At 45.1% G+C, this 13,734-nt stretch overlaps 1 protein-coding gene across 1 annotated transcript in view; it reads left to right on the forward strand.

The window, feature by feature from the left end:
- Window positions 1-5,475: 5,475 nt before the first annotated feature.
- Window positions 5,476-13,734, forward strand: part of GPRC5C (G protein-coupled receptor class C group 5 member C) — a 51,484-nt gene continuing 43,225 nt past the window's right edge. Inside the window, exon 1 of the mRNA XM_053302868.1 lies at window positions 5,476-5,560. Coding sequence (XP_053158843.1) covers window positions 5,489-5,560 — 72 coding nt within the window. The 5' untranslated portion in view covers window positions 5,476-5,488. The remainder of the gene's footprint in view (window positions 5,561-13,734) is intronic.

Genomic DNA, 13,734 nt, shown 5'->3' on the forward strand with positions numbered 1-13,734 from the left:
CCTCACCCCCGCTTTGTTGCTGATGTATGGCTAAATGCAGGTTTTATAGCTGTTTATTCTTTTCTGTGTTTTTGTTATATTGCTCACACTTTTTAGCATAATTTAAAAATTATTAAAAAGGAAAGCAGAAGCTATGATCTGGTAGCATTAGACCAGGGCTGCTCAACTTTGGCCCTCCTGCAAATGTTGGCCTACAGCCCCAGCTATTGGCCATTGTGGCTGGGCATTATGGGAGTTGTAGTCCAAAAACAGCTGGGGGGGAGCCTAAGTTGAGCAAGCCTGCATTAGACAAAGCAGTCCCCCCCCCCCAAAAAAAATCTGTTCTAGTCTGAGCATGTTTGCTCTGTGATTTTATGTGCTCTTAATCCAGAACTTTAGGACCAATGAAAAGGTATTGGGAAAGCCTACTCAGATAACTGAACCTTCTTGGAATGAACAGGGGGGAAGGTATTACTTTCAAGACCTTCATGCATTTGGAGGGGGTGGGAACATTTGTCATAAACGTGGTTGTTTGTGGGTATCCTGAGATTACGTTGTTCACTTGACTATAAATTAGGGAAGATGTGTTCTGTCCAAAGAATAAGACTGATCCACTTAGGAAGGTTTTCTGGATGTGCATTTCAATGCAGAGTTTTGCCATCCCCCCACCCCCACCCCCAGGCCGCATTGTTCAAGCCACAACATTTCTTGGATCGGAGTATTGGATGGGATTCCTTTTTTAATTCTTCCATTGTCTGAGACATGACTAAGAGGTTAGGCAAACACAAGAGGTGCTTTGAAAGTAGCTGCTTTCCTAATAATGTGTTTTTGTCTTGAGTATCAGGTTTCTGATATTGTTAGTATTTCTGTTTGTACAAGAAATGGAAGTTTTCTGTTTGCTATTTTCCATTCTGGACTACAAGACTGTGGTTCTATTTATTTGGCCTAAGCACTCTTAAAAGAGGAATTGTGTTCTGTATGTTCAGTTTGGGCAAACTTCCTTTTACCCCCCCAACCCCTTTTTGGTTTTTTTTTGCTGAGGTTGTGATTGAGAATATTTATGGTATGTCTGGAACAGTTGTGTAAAGGCTTTTATCATGCAGTCTCTCTCTCTCTCTCTCTCTCTCTCTCATTTATACACACACAAACTAGTTGAGAAAAGCAGTAATTGTACATTGTATAAATAATTTAAAAAATCAGCAGGCATCTAATGAAATTAAGTAGTGTGGAAGAACAAATGAGTTTTCCCCATACAAAACAATGTTGATGTGTGTAGTCCAACAAAACAATGTTGGACATTGCCCAGTCAAAACTTCAAAATGGTTGGCGCCTCAGTTATGCTGTGTGTGGTCATGTGAAATTAAACCCAACCAGTCTGTTTGATGAATCTGTCATATCTTAGGAAAAGGGGTATGGTTTCAAAATAGGTAACTTCCCCTGGCATACAACAATTTAGGTCTAGTTCTCACAAACAGCAGGTTAATTTCCCTGCACATGGAAAACTAGCTTGTTAAGGGAGAAAACTAGCCTGTAAGGGAGAAGGCTAGTGTGTAGGAAACATTTGTAAATGGAGAATAATTCGGTTATGTGAGCCTCACACCTACAGTCCAAAGTGATACAGTCCAGAAACAGGGTTGTCACCATGTCTGCTTTCTGTGGGAATTTCACCTCTTAGAATCAGTGTGGAACCTTGGGCTCAGAAGATAGCACTGCCTGTACTCGGGAACTGGGAGGAAACATTCATTGATGGTTATATGTTATTTCCGGATTCAGAGGCAGTTTGCATCTGAATGTCAGTTGCAGGGAGCAATGGCAGGAGAAAGGGCACTTCTTCATTCCCTGGTTTGTAGGCTTCCCAGAGGCATCTGGTGGGCCACTGTAGGAAATGGGATGCTGGACTAGAGCAACTTTCCATCTGATCCAGCACAGCCTTTCTTATTTTCAGAGAGACTTGGGTCCAAATCCCCACATGAACATGAAGCTCAGGGGAATGAGTCTCTCCCAGCCTAACCAACGCTGCCCCCACCCCCACCATATTGCTGTGAGATGAAATGGGTTAATTGCATATACAGGGCCTTGAGTTCATTGGGAGGAGGATTGGGAGGAGTTGGTTGGTCTTGTGGTAAAGGTAAAATGTGCCCTCAAGTAGATTTCGACTCCTGGAGCCCACAGAGCCCTGTGGTTTTTCTTTGGTAGAATACAGGAGGGGTTTACCAATGCCTCCTCCCATGCAGTATGAGATGATACCCTTCAGCATCTTCCTATATTGCAGCTGCCCAATATAGTACCAGCAGGGATTTAAACCGGCAACCTTCTGCTTGTTAGTCAAGCATTTGGTAGCAAGCTTGAATTGTCTCCCCTGCTAAGCAGGGTTGTCTTGGTTTGTATTTGAATGGGAGACTACATGTGTGAGAACTGTAAGATATTCCTCTCAGGGGATGGGGCCACTTTGGGAAGAGCATCTGGTTCCAAGTTCCTTTTCTGGCATCTCCCGATGGGGCTGAGAGAGATTCCTGCCTGCAACCTTGGAGAAGCTGCTGCCAGTCTATGTCGACAATACAGAGCTAGATGGACCAATGGTCTGACTAGGAATAAGGCAGCTCCCGGGATGGGACGGGACATGTGATAAAACACATCACAATCTACACATTGAGAATAACTCTGCCGTAGGCATTGTGAAAATGCTATAGGCAATAGGCATTTTGTGTTTGAAGAGGAACAAATCCTGCCTCAGTTTAACACATCCAAAAACTGCCCTGATCTAGCTCGGAGCAATTAGTCACATGTACCAACTGTGGCCCCAGAGGGAAATATACATCCCCATCTGCAACCAAAGAGTCACCCAAGCAGTTCTGTGGGGCCCAGGTAAGCATTGCAGTAGGGATGTGCATCTGCATCCTGATTTGGTGACACGCATGGCAAGCTGCTTTCACATATCGTCATTGCTGAATCAAAGCAAATATGTTTTAATTAAAACAACAACCACCCCTCTCTATGTGTCATCTGTGAATGCAATCTGTCGCCCATTACCCATCCTATGATCTGCAAGGTCACAGAGACAGAGCCTGGTTGCCCCTAAGTAGCCCAACATGAAACAATATTTGCTTCTAAAACAGGAGCAGTGGAAGGCTAAGCACACAGGAAACCATGAGAATGAACATCGTGCCAGATGGAAGCAGAGAACCAGCTCCAGGTTTCAGTGGGACTGATGGTGGTAGGGAGATATCCCCTTCGCTCTCTTGGGGAATGAGGTGTGCTCTCTCACTTTGGGCATAACCAAAGAGGAGTTGGCATTTGATGCTAATAGATAGATAGTTTAACATTTATATCCCGCTCTTCCTCCAAGGAGCCCAGAGCGGTGTACATAGTTAAGTTTCTCCTCACAACAACCCTGTGAAGTAAGTCAGGCTGAGAGAGAAGTGACTGGCCCAGAGACACCCAGCAAGCATGATGGCTGAATGGGGATGACCTGGCTGGAGACCTACATGAAGGGAGGAAACCGTGGCGCCCTCTGCACGGTTGTGAAACCCTCTGGGTTGCTCTCTCAGAGCCAGAACTACACAAAACTGCTCTTAGGCCCTTAGCGCCAATGTTCACTCTGTTTGTTCCCCCTCATCTGTACGCAGAATAGGTTTTGTGATGGGCAGCAGTATCAAGGCAGTGTTGCACGTGTGCATTCAGAATGGGGCCTTCATGATTCAGCCTGAGTGGGATCGAAAATTAACTGAGCAGATATCAAAAAGTGTGTGTGTGTGCATGTGTGTGCGTGCATGCGCACATGCACATGCCTGCTCACACCTTAGAGGGAACACTGCTTAGGTCTTGGCCTTAATTCCCCCTCCCTCAGCTGTAGGGAAGGAATGACTTTGAGCATGTTTGAAGTATATTTTGCTCACTACTATGTAGGTCTACACATCTGCATGGTATCCAGAGTGATATGAGCTCTGGAACTTCCTATTTTAGAAATGAAGTTTTGGGCTTGGGCAGGTAACAAAGGGCATGAACAAGCCAACATTAAGCATGTCATCAAAGTCTTGTTTACTTCCATAGGGGAGCTAAGTGCATACTGAAAGCTTGCCCATTGCTTTTGATGGGGCTTGCAGTCCACCCAAGCTTAAGCACTTGTGACATGTCCAGTATTTCCTCTGGATGAGCGTCAGCTATAAATACTTGGCTTGTGGAATGCATTTCCATGGGGATATCGAAAGGCCAACAGCACATAACTGGAGTTCTTTTTATGGAAGTGTTTTGAAGCAACATCTGTGCTGCTTGTTACTTGAACCTGTTGCCTGTTTAATAGATGGGTTTCCAGTGCCCTGTCATAATTTTCCGTCAGTGCACTTATTGTGCAATCTAGTGCTGGTTAATGGCATGTTGATTTGCAAGAGCCTTTGTTTGCTCAGGCTTGCAGCTTCCCCCTCTCTCCTCTGCTAGTATGTTCAGCAAATAGGCCTCTGCCTGGATAAAGAACACAGAGATGTTGCTATTTCATTAGGCATCTAGGTAGAGAGTGCTGGGCTGGCCATTGCGGAACCACCTTGGTGATGAAAGCTTTTGTACTCAGTGCAGAAATGCCACTCAGGCAAGAATGTGTTGCGTGGACCCTTAGGTCCAAGGTCGGGTTAGTTGTGTTTCAGTTCAAGCTTGGGACAAAGGGTTGCAATCTGAATACATGCAGGCCCATGCTCCAGTAAGCTGATCATTGTATTGATACCATGAGGCTAGCCATACAATTGATTATTTGATCCTCCCCAAATTCTGTGCCATTTAACAGACTAATAAAGCATCTTGTTGGTACAAGCATTTTCAAGCAGAAGACTTGTTCACCAAATGCAACCCTGAAGGGAGAAACATGGGAGCTGTATGAACTCTGCCTTCAGAAAATCTTGTGTGAAGATAATTCCAAGACATTCTGTGGACATCTTAATGAGGCATATTACAAATAATGAGACAAGGGCCTTACAATTTCTCCGTGCTTCCCACAAAACATCTCTGCCCCCTCCCCCTGCTTCCCCAAGCAAGCATTTGATAGATCAGCAAGTACAGGATTGTCTGCCCCACTTTTCAAGCCTAATTCCCCTTTAAGAATCTTATTGTAATCTGGTTGAATAATCCTCCAAACCAAAGCAGGCTTTCACTGTTAATTCTCCATTAAACCATGTTTCTCTGACCCTCCACTCCCACCCCAGGAACTTGTGCAACAGAAGGATTTAGCCCCTTTTGGCTTTTGTATTGATTCTTAATGTGGCACTGGCTGTGATAAATAACAACAAAATCAATAAATCCCAGAGGTGATGTTTTGCTGTTGCCCTGGTTGTTGTAGACTAGGGGTAGGCAATCTTGGTTTTCCAGGGGTTGTTAAACTACAACTTGCATCATCCCAGCTGCAATAAATGGCAGCTGGGGGTGATGGGAGTTGTAGTTATCAGCAGGCGGAGAGACAAGATTGCCTACCCCTATGTAGACTGGCCGAGCTGTTGGTGGGATAATTCTGAAGCAGGATGGATTGATGGCTAGCAGTAAAGAAAGGAACTCAGGACTGCTAATGTCCTTATTATGTCAAACTTATTCAAGATTTGAGGTAAATACAGTAAAAAGATATTCTAAAGATTATCAGATGTTCCAGTAATGGGGACGAAGTAGGAAATTGCTATAGAAAACTGCAGATGTCAGTAGGTCAAGCTTCCTCCTATAAAGAGCCAGCCATATATTAATGGCTGGGGTCTCTTGGTCATTCCCACTGAGTGTGGTTTTGTAAAGGAAACTCCTGCCCTGTCAGAGGATTTATTAGGGAATAAAAGTACCTTTCCTGCTCCTGGGTAGGTTTCACTGCCTCTGTAACCAAGTCATGGATGAACCAGGGTTATGCTTTATATGAAGGCATCATCTTGTCCAGGGGCTGATTTCCCGGCTGCCAAAACAAACATGCCTACAACTAGCCTCAACAGCTGGGCCTGCGCAGCTGATGTACAAATGGAGCTTCAGATCTGGTCCTTTACTAAACTGTTCTTATAGTCCCACACTGTGCCTTTTCCTTTCATTCTCTCTCTCTCTCTCTCTCTCTCTCTCTCTCTCTCTCTCACACACACACACACACACACACACACACACACACACACACACACACACCTACCCCTACCTGTGGGTCATTTGTACCAGCCCCATGTCAATGGAAGGATCTGTGTTTCCCTGTGATTGGTGGCACAGCTGCTATGTAACTGATCTGCAGCCAGTCCAGAGCTCCCTGGCAATGTATTTATATGCATGCAGTGTTACATTCATGTGTTTAATTTCTTAGTCTATACAACTAAACAAATGTCTTATGACGTGACGCTTGGTAGCCTTTAGCAAATCACTGTCTACTTAATTTACCCCACAGGCTTGTTGCGAGGTAATGAGCTTTTCTGAGCTCTTTGGAAGGAGAAGCATAGGATACATATGTAACCAATAAGTAATAATTATTGAGAACACATGTGAAATTGCATGTAATATCCATGCAACAATGTGGTGGTGGTGGTGGTGGTGGTGGTGGTGTGTGTGTGTGTGGTGGGGGGGAATACCTTTTGAGAAGGGCTACCTCTTCCTCCCCACCCCCCACCTCTAGCAGGGTTTCTATGCCTTTACCAGTTGTGAAGTGAGATAAATTCATCAGGTGACTTTTTTCCGGCTTGGAGAGACATGGATGAGAAAAGTGTTTCCTCTCCTGCTGCATTTCTGCTTGCTGTGCAGCTGTTAAAGCTGTATGAGTGCTGCCAGAAGAAAAAAAGTTAGCAAACTGATTTGTGAGATTGTCCCTGAAAGTCTGCAGATTCATTTCATTCTCTATGTGTGCATGAGCTGCCTCCATGGCAGATTCATTTTACCACTAGCCTGGGCAGTAATGCTAGTGACAGAATAATAGCTCTTTTATCTCATAAGTTGCACATGCCATATGGTGGAACAAAGTGGAGGATGCATTTGACAGGTACACATAGCTTGATATCTTTGCCAGGAGAGCAAACTTTCTATACCTTCTGTTTACACAAAATGGGCTATTTCTTGAAAGCCTTGACTTGATAGGAACAGTTCAGAATGGACTAGAGATTGCAATGGAAGTCGGGAGCTGCCAGGCTCAGATAGCCCAGTCATGCAAAACTTGTAACCTTGTCCCAAAGGTCAAGCTCTTTGTGTGCACTAAAAACAAACAGACAAATTGTGTGAGCAACAATAGAATGGTAGTGCAGAAAGATCCAAGCCAGAGAACTGGAATGTGTTGGTTAATTTTTGCTTTAGGTTGGAGTCAGGCCAGCAGGTGCCTTGGTCATGAAAAAACCTGGAAGTCAGAAAAATGTAAAGTGATTCCAAAGGGATTGTGAGCTTCTTGGGGATGGAATTAACACTGAGAAAAAGTGCTGTAAACACCTCTGAGCTCATGGGATGCAGCAGGCTAGAAATAAAATAAAGAAAGATGAGCAAAGACACACAAGGCTCTTTCCAGATGTTATATCCAGAAGCTAGTTTATCCTTCTCAAGAGTTATCCTTTTGCTATTATCAACATACCCCAAATCCTGGCTCAGACCCACTCACCCAGACAACCCATTTGCCAATGCTCCTTGAAAATCGTAGTATTGGAAGTGAGGTGCATAGAAGAGAGGGCTTGGGGTAGTTGACTACAATCTCCCTCAAATAATAATAGTAGTAGTAGTAGTAGTAGTAGTAGCAGTAGCAGTAGCAATAGCAATAGCAATAGCACTTACATTTATGTACCGCTCTATAGCCGGAGCTCTCTAAGCGGTTTACAATGATTTAGCATATTGCCCCCCAACATTCTGGGTACTCATTTTACCGACCTCGGAAGGATGGAAGGCTGAGTCAACCTTGAGCCCCTGGTCAGGATCGAACTTGTAACCTTCTGGTTACAGGGCAGCAGTTTTACCACTGCGCCACCAGGGGCAGTAGTAATAATAGTAATGATAACAATAACAATAATTAATAAACTTTATTTGTTAGCGGCCCATCACAAATTGTTCTCTTGGTTGGAAGTAATCAGAGGGTAAGGGATATGGATTTTTTAAAACTATATTTTAACCAGCTCTTCCACCCACAAAAAACTATTCACTGCCAGTGGCATTATGCATGCACCAATGCACTGAAGATTATTGTTGAATAATTAAAGGTTTTATGTCTGCTTTGTTTAGCTACAGTTGTAATCTTCATTAAATACTCAATATCATGAGTATTAAAATTCTGTAATATTTGAATGGCTTAATTTATTAAATTGGAAGTGATATAGTTGAGTGGAGAGCATCCAGACTAGTACTTCTGCAAACAGAAATTCTGCTTGCAAAAGGGAGAGAGACTATCTTTGCAGACCCCCTACTTTCCTCAGCAGCCCCCTGTGCTCCTGAAAATATGCCTTGGTGACTGCCCAGAGCAGACCTTTGGAGCAGGCAGCAGAATGTGGCGGGAGGGGGGGTTGTCTGCTACCCATCCTATCCTATATTATATAATTTCCAAGTATGCGTTTGTAGCTTGGTCACTCATGCTCTACAAACCCATACTTCCCCATATCTACTGGGTCACTGAAGGGTTTAGAACATTCAGAACTGGTAGACACACTCTGTCTCCAGTGAACACCTCACATGCTTCATTTGCTTTAATTACCTTGAATGAAGTGCTGTTGTTTTCAGTGGAGGGATGGCTCCTCCAGGCTTCCTCCTCTTGCTCAATCCCCTCTCTGTGAAGATCCTGTGTTTCACATTGCCACTTGCTTCTCTTTTTACAGTTCTCATTGGGCCACCTGTATGCCAGCTGCTCGCATTTTGAAGTGAGACCCGACTTGCGGGGAGGCTGGCCATGGTTGCAATGTCTCATTAGCTGCTGGGTGCAACGCCCAGCTAAGGGTGGTGCACTTCACCAACGGGGCCCTTGAAGCAAAGGCTGTTCTCCAGGAGCTATAGGCTACCTCCTGATGGCTATAAGGCTACTTCCAGACTCAGAGGTGGGATACCTGTGAATACCATTTGCAGGGCAGAGGGCACACCTTCATCGCTTGCCTTTGGACTTCTCAGAGGCATCGTAGGCCACTGTGGGAAACAGGATGCTGGACTTGATGGGCTTTGGGCCTGATTCAGCAGCAGGGCTGCTCTTATGTTTGAGCCAGGCTTGCCTCTCAGTGCCTCCCTGAGAGCTGCTGCCTTGAAAAAGAAGGGTGGCTGGTGCATGAAAGCCACTCCATCCTACTGAGACTAACGGCAGCCTGCAGCACAAGGATGGAGCTGGAGGGAGGCAGATTGGCCTGGCCCTTCACACAAAGGCATGGGGGTGGGGCTTTTGCCAAGGACACCCAACTGGACCATGGAAGTCAGAGCAGATGGGAGGAAAGTAGACAGAAGCAACACTGTCCTGACCCAAAAGCTCTTTGGAAGAGGTTGGGTTGTGAAGAGGAGGAGTTGAGAGATGCCGAGAAGGGGCAACAAGTGAAGGGCTGCCACCCACAGCAAGGCAGGAGGAGGAACTCAAGGCCCTGGTGTGCCAAGAGGGTGCAGCAGAGGGTAAAAGTGGGGCAGAGTCAGGCTAGGAGCAAGAGGGGGGGACTGCCCTCAAGGCCCTCAACTCCAGAGGAGATCCATAGATAAGACAGATGTATGAAAAGTACTTCTCTTGCCTGCCATTACTGAAGGTCGCCCTCTGGCTAGCTGATTATACTAAACCACCCAATCTCCCTCCTGAAAGGTTGTCTGTCCTCTCCCAGCTGCTTGGCTTTTTCTTCGTGAGAAGCCGTCCATTGCTTAGAGCACATGCTTTGCATGTAGAAGGTCATCGACTCTTCAGTTCCCAACATCTCCAGCTAAAAGGATCTCTGGTAGCAGTTCTGGGGAAAACAGGCGGACTTGAAGAGCTGCTGCCAGGCATTGCAGATCCTACTGGGTTCGATGAGGGGCCCAGGGGCGTAACTATAATAGGGCAAGGGGAGGCAGTTGTCTGGGGGCCCACTGCCTTGGGGGGGCCCCCAGAGGCAAGTCACATGACTGACTCCCCCAGCTGCGCACCTGCCCTGGGCTTCCTTCAGTTGTATTCATCCTCCGAAATTGATGTGAGTGTTAAGACCTGGAGCTACCAGAACAGCATGGCTTTCTCTAGTACCATTAAATGACTTGCATAATCCACAATTTACAAAAACTTTTGTGGTGCGCGTGCACACACACACACACACACACACACACACTTTTACTATGTTTTTATAGTATAACTTTACTATGATTATATATATATATATATATATATATATATATATATATATATATACACACACACACACACACACACACACACACTATGCTTTTTGTTACCACTATTCAGCCTCATTTAAGATTTCTTTACTTCATGAGCTGAGCTTCAGTGGGGGGGGCATTTTAAAATCTTGTCTCTGGGCCCACTCCAACCTTGCTACGCCCCTGGAGGGGCCAATGGTCTAACTCTGTCTCTAGTTCCGTCCATATACTCTTCAGTGTTCTTTAGCAAGCAGTGCACTTTGTCAGCTGACTGACTATTAGGTGTCAGCTCTTTGTCATTCCTACAGCCCGGCTGGATGCAGAGACCCCCTTCCACCCTTCTCAGTAGCCTGTGGCTTTGGTGCAAGGCAGCTATGAAACTCTCCCAGAACTCACAGGCCAGCACCAACGTGTTAAGCATTAGGTGCAAGCCCGGGTCAGGCTCTTAGGGGAAAAAACCTGAAGCCATGGAAAGAAATAATCTCAAGGAAACAGTGTGTGTCCTGGTTGCCTTCTGTGATGGGTCAGCATTTATTGCTGGCAGGCGCTGCAGCTCATGGCCAGACGGCTTTGTTTGTTGTTGTTGCTCAAGGACAAATTTTCCCATAGCAGCAGTGGCAGCAGTTGCTGCCAAGCTGGATGAAACCCTCTCTCACAGCTAAGCTTCAGCACACAGCGTGTTCTCGGGCAAAGTGCAGAATGGGCCCATTTGGGGCGTTGGGGGGGGGGCGGGGACAGGTATTCCTTAAGCTCTGCAATGCTTGTTTTTCATACCCGCCACCATTTCATAGCTTAAAAACAGGGCCACTCAAGTGAATCTGTAACACCCCATCTTCACCCTGCCCAAGTCCCTGCACATTGATATGCACTGCAGTATGATCTTCCCCATTTGCTCTATGTTGTGTTTCTTTTATTTGAAATAACCTGCCCTGCACAGACCTAAAAGCAGGGAGGCTCTTCTTCCTTTTGATTACAGATAATGTAGGAAAACATCCTTGGCACTCAGATGTTATGGCCAGCCAGTTCAAAATGAACATAATCAGTTGCATTATGTGAAATGGCAGGCTAGATAGGGGCCTGAATTCTGGAGTGCTCCTGTTCTCTGGAGGACCAGTGGCCCCTCTCATTTTTCTCATCTCTGTGCAGAATGAGTTTTGTTCTGGGCGGCAGTATCAATGCAGTGTGCGCGCACCTGGATTCAGAATGGGGCCATCCTGATTCAACCTGAGTGGGATCTAAAATGAATTGAGCGGACATCCAAAAACTTGTGAGCACGCACACGTGCACACACCTTAGAGGGAACAGTGCCAGTGGCATGTTTCTCTCCTCACCCCCACTCCCACCATTTTTAAAAAAGAAAACATTAAAATCACACACACAAAAAGAAAAGTTATATTCTACAGAAGATTACAAACCATCAAATTTACCCAGGCTACAGAAACAATCAGGTAATTCTAGACAACATCTCTTTCTCTTTCTGCACGACCTGTTTCTGATCTTTCAGAGTCCTTCCGGAGAGCAGGGAGGGCTCTGGAGTCTTAAGGCTCTTGCACAACTGTACTCCCACTGGTAGATGGGGGAGTTGCACAAGGGCTCCTGGCACATTCCCACAGCCCCCACTGGAAGCATGAGCACTTTGATAGGATGCTAGCCACTGTTCTTACGTTTGTAGTGTCTGTCTGCTCTTCAGATAGCATCTGACTCTACAAGTCACTTAAGATGAATTATAGCTACTCTTTGGACTGGCCATACACCCACATCTCCGATACTTCACTCTCTCCTCTACAGAACAGCTGCCTGGTTCCCTTCTGGTTCCTGCTCTCTGCTACTTGGATGAGAGTCGCTCTTTTGAGAAAATGAGGCACCTCCAGGGGGGAGGACCCATCTGGAATGTCAACTCACTAATGCCCACTTCCTCTTCTGTCTCAATAGATTGATTGATTAAGTGCCGGCAAGTTGGTGTCGACTCTTAGCGACCACATAGATTCCCTCCAGGATGATCTGTCTTCAACTTGGCCTTTACGGTCTCTCAGTGGTGCATTCATTGCTGTCGTAATCGAGTCCATCCACCTTGCTGCTGGTTGTCCTCTTCTTCTTTCCTTCAACTTTTCCCAGCATGATGGACTTCTCAAGGGAGCTGGGTCTTTGCATAATGTGTCCAAAGTATGATAGTTTGAGCCTGATCATTTGTGCCTCGAGTGGAAATTCTGGATTGATTTGTTCTATGATCCATTTGTTTGTTTTCCTGGCTGTCCATGGTATCCTCAGAAGTCTTCTCCAGCACCAAAGTTCAAAAGCGTCAATGCTTTTTCTATCTTGCTTCTTCAAAGTCTCATGCTATATTCTAATTTACACATTTTGTGCAGTGTCAAAAAAAATGTGCAGTGTGAAATACGTTTTTGTGCAATTGGGCATGTGAGTTTTGATAGGAGCTAGGCTGATTCTTAAAAAAGAAATAGAAAACAAAAAGGAAGTCTGTTTCCTTTCAATCTCCATAACCTTATACTAATAGTATTTTACAGGACTAATTACTTGACTAGTTAAAGGCATTTATTGACCCATATTGAACTCTACTTAACAGTGGCTGATATCCAGACTGACAAAGCACTGGTGCAGTTAACACTGTGTGCTTGCTTTGGGAAAGGGGTGATGATTTGTTATCAATCTCCTCTTCCCTCTGAAATTGACTGCAACTCCCAAAACTATGTCCCTGAGGGCTATGCAACCTTCAGGACATATTTTCATGAGTCATAGTCAGCTTCATTCATTCATTCATTGTTCGATTTATATATCGCCTTTCATAAAATTATCCCAAAGCTTCAGAGGGAAGGGGAGATCAACAAATATTGTCCCTTCCCCATAGTGCATGTGTTAACTGCACCAGTGCTTCGTTATTCTGAATGTCAGCCACTATATGTGGATACACAGCCATTACACAGAAGTACCAAACAAACACAGAAAAGAAGAATGTCTCATCTTCCCTTCCTCCTTTCTTGTTCTTTTTCAGTTACTAAAAGTATGGAGACGGGGTGGGAGGTATGCTGGCAGCTGCTTGTGTAGCAGCAGGGGCGGGAAGAGCTTAGAATAAACTCTGTCATCTCGCTCCCTTCCCCACAACAATAACAAAACAAAATTCAAACTATGACTAAACCAGCGTAGAGCTTGTGCGTGTGTAAGAAACACCCTTGTGGTGTATTCCATTGAGAGTTTCCCACCACCACCACAGCTGAAAGTCCTACCTAATTCCCCAGGAAATATTTTAATCCTCAATACTGCATTAGTTTGCAAAATACTTCTTGCTCACCTGCTCTTTGTGCAAGGCAGGTGTTTTTTTTAAGGCCACCAAAATGAAAGCATTTGAGAGGCAAGCATCCTTCCCAAAGCTTCCAGGAACTGTTGGACAAGTGTAAGACAAAAGTTTTATGTTGGATAAGTGTAAGACCAAATAGTGCACATACAGAATGGTTGATGAGGCTACTTGCTTCATTTAAGGTGATGCAG

This window comes from Hemicordylus capensis, chromosome 2 (genome assembly GCF_027244095.1).
Source record: "Hemicordylus capensis ecotype Gifberg chromosome 2, rHemCap1.1.pri, whole genome shotgun sequence".
Classification (NCBI taxonomy): Eukaryota; Metazoa; Chordata; class Lepidosauria; order Squamata; family Cordylidae; genus Hemicordylus; species Hemicordylus capensis.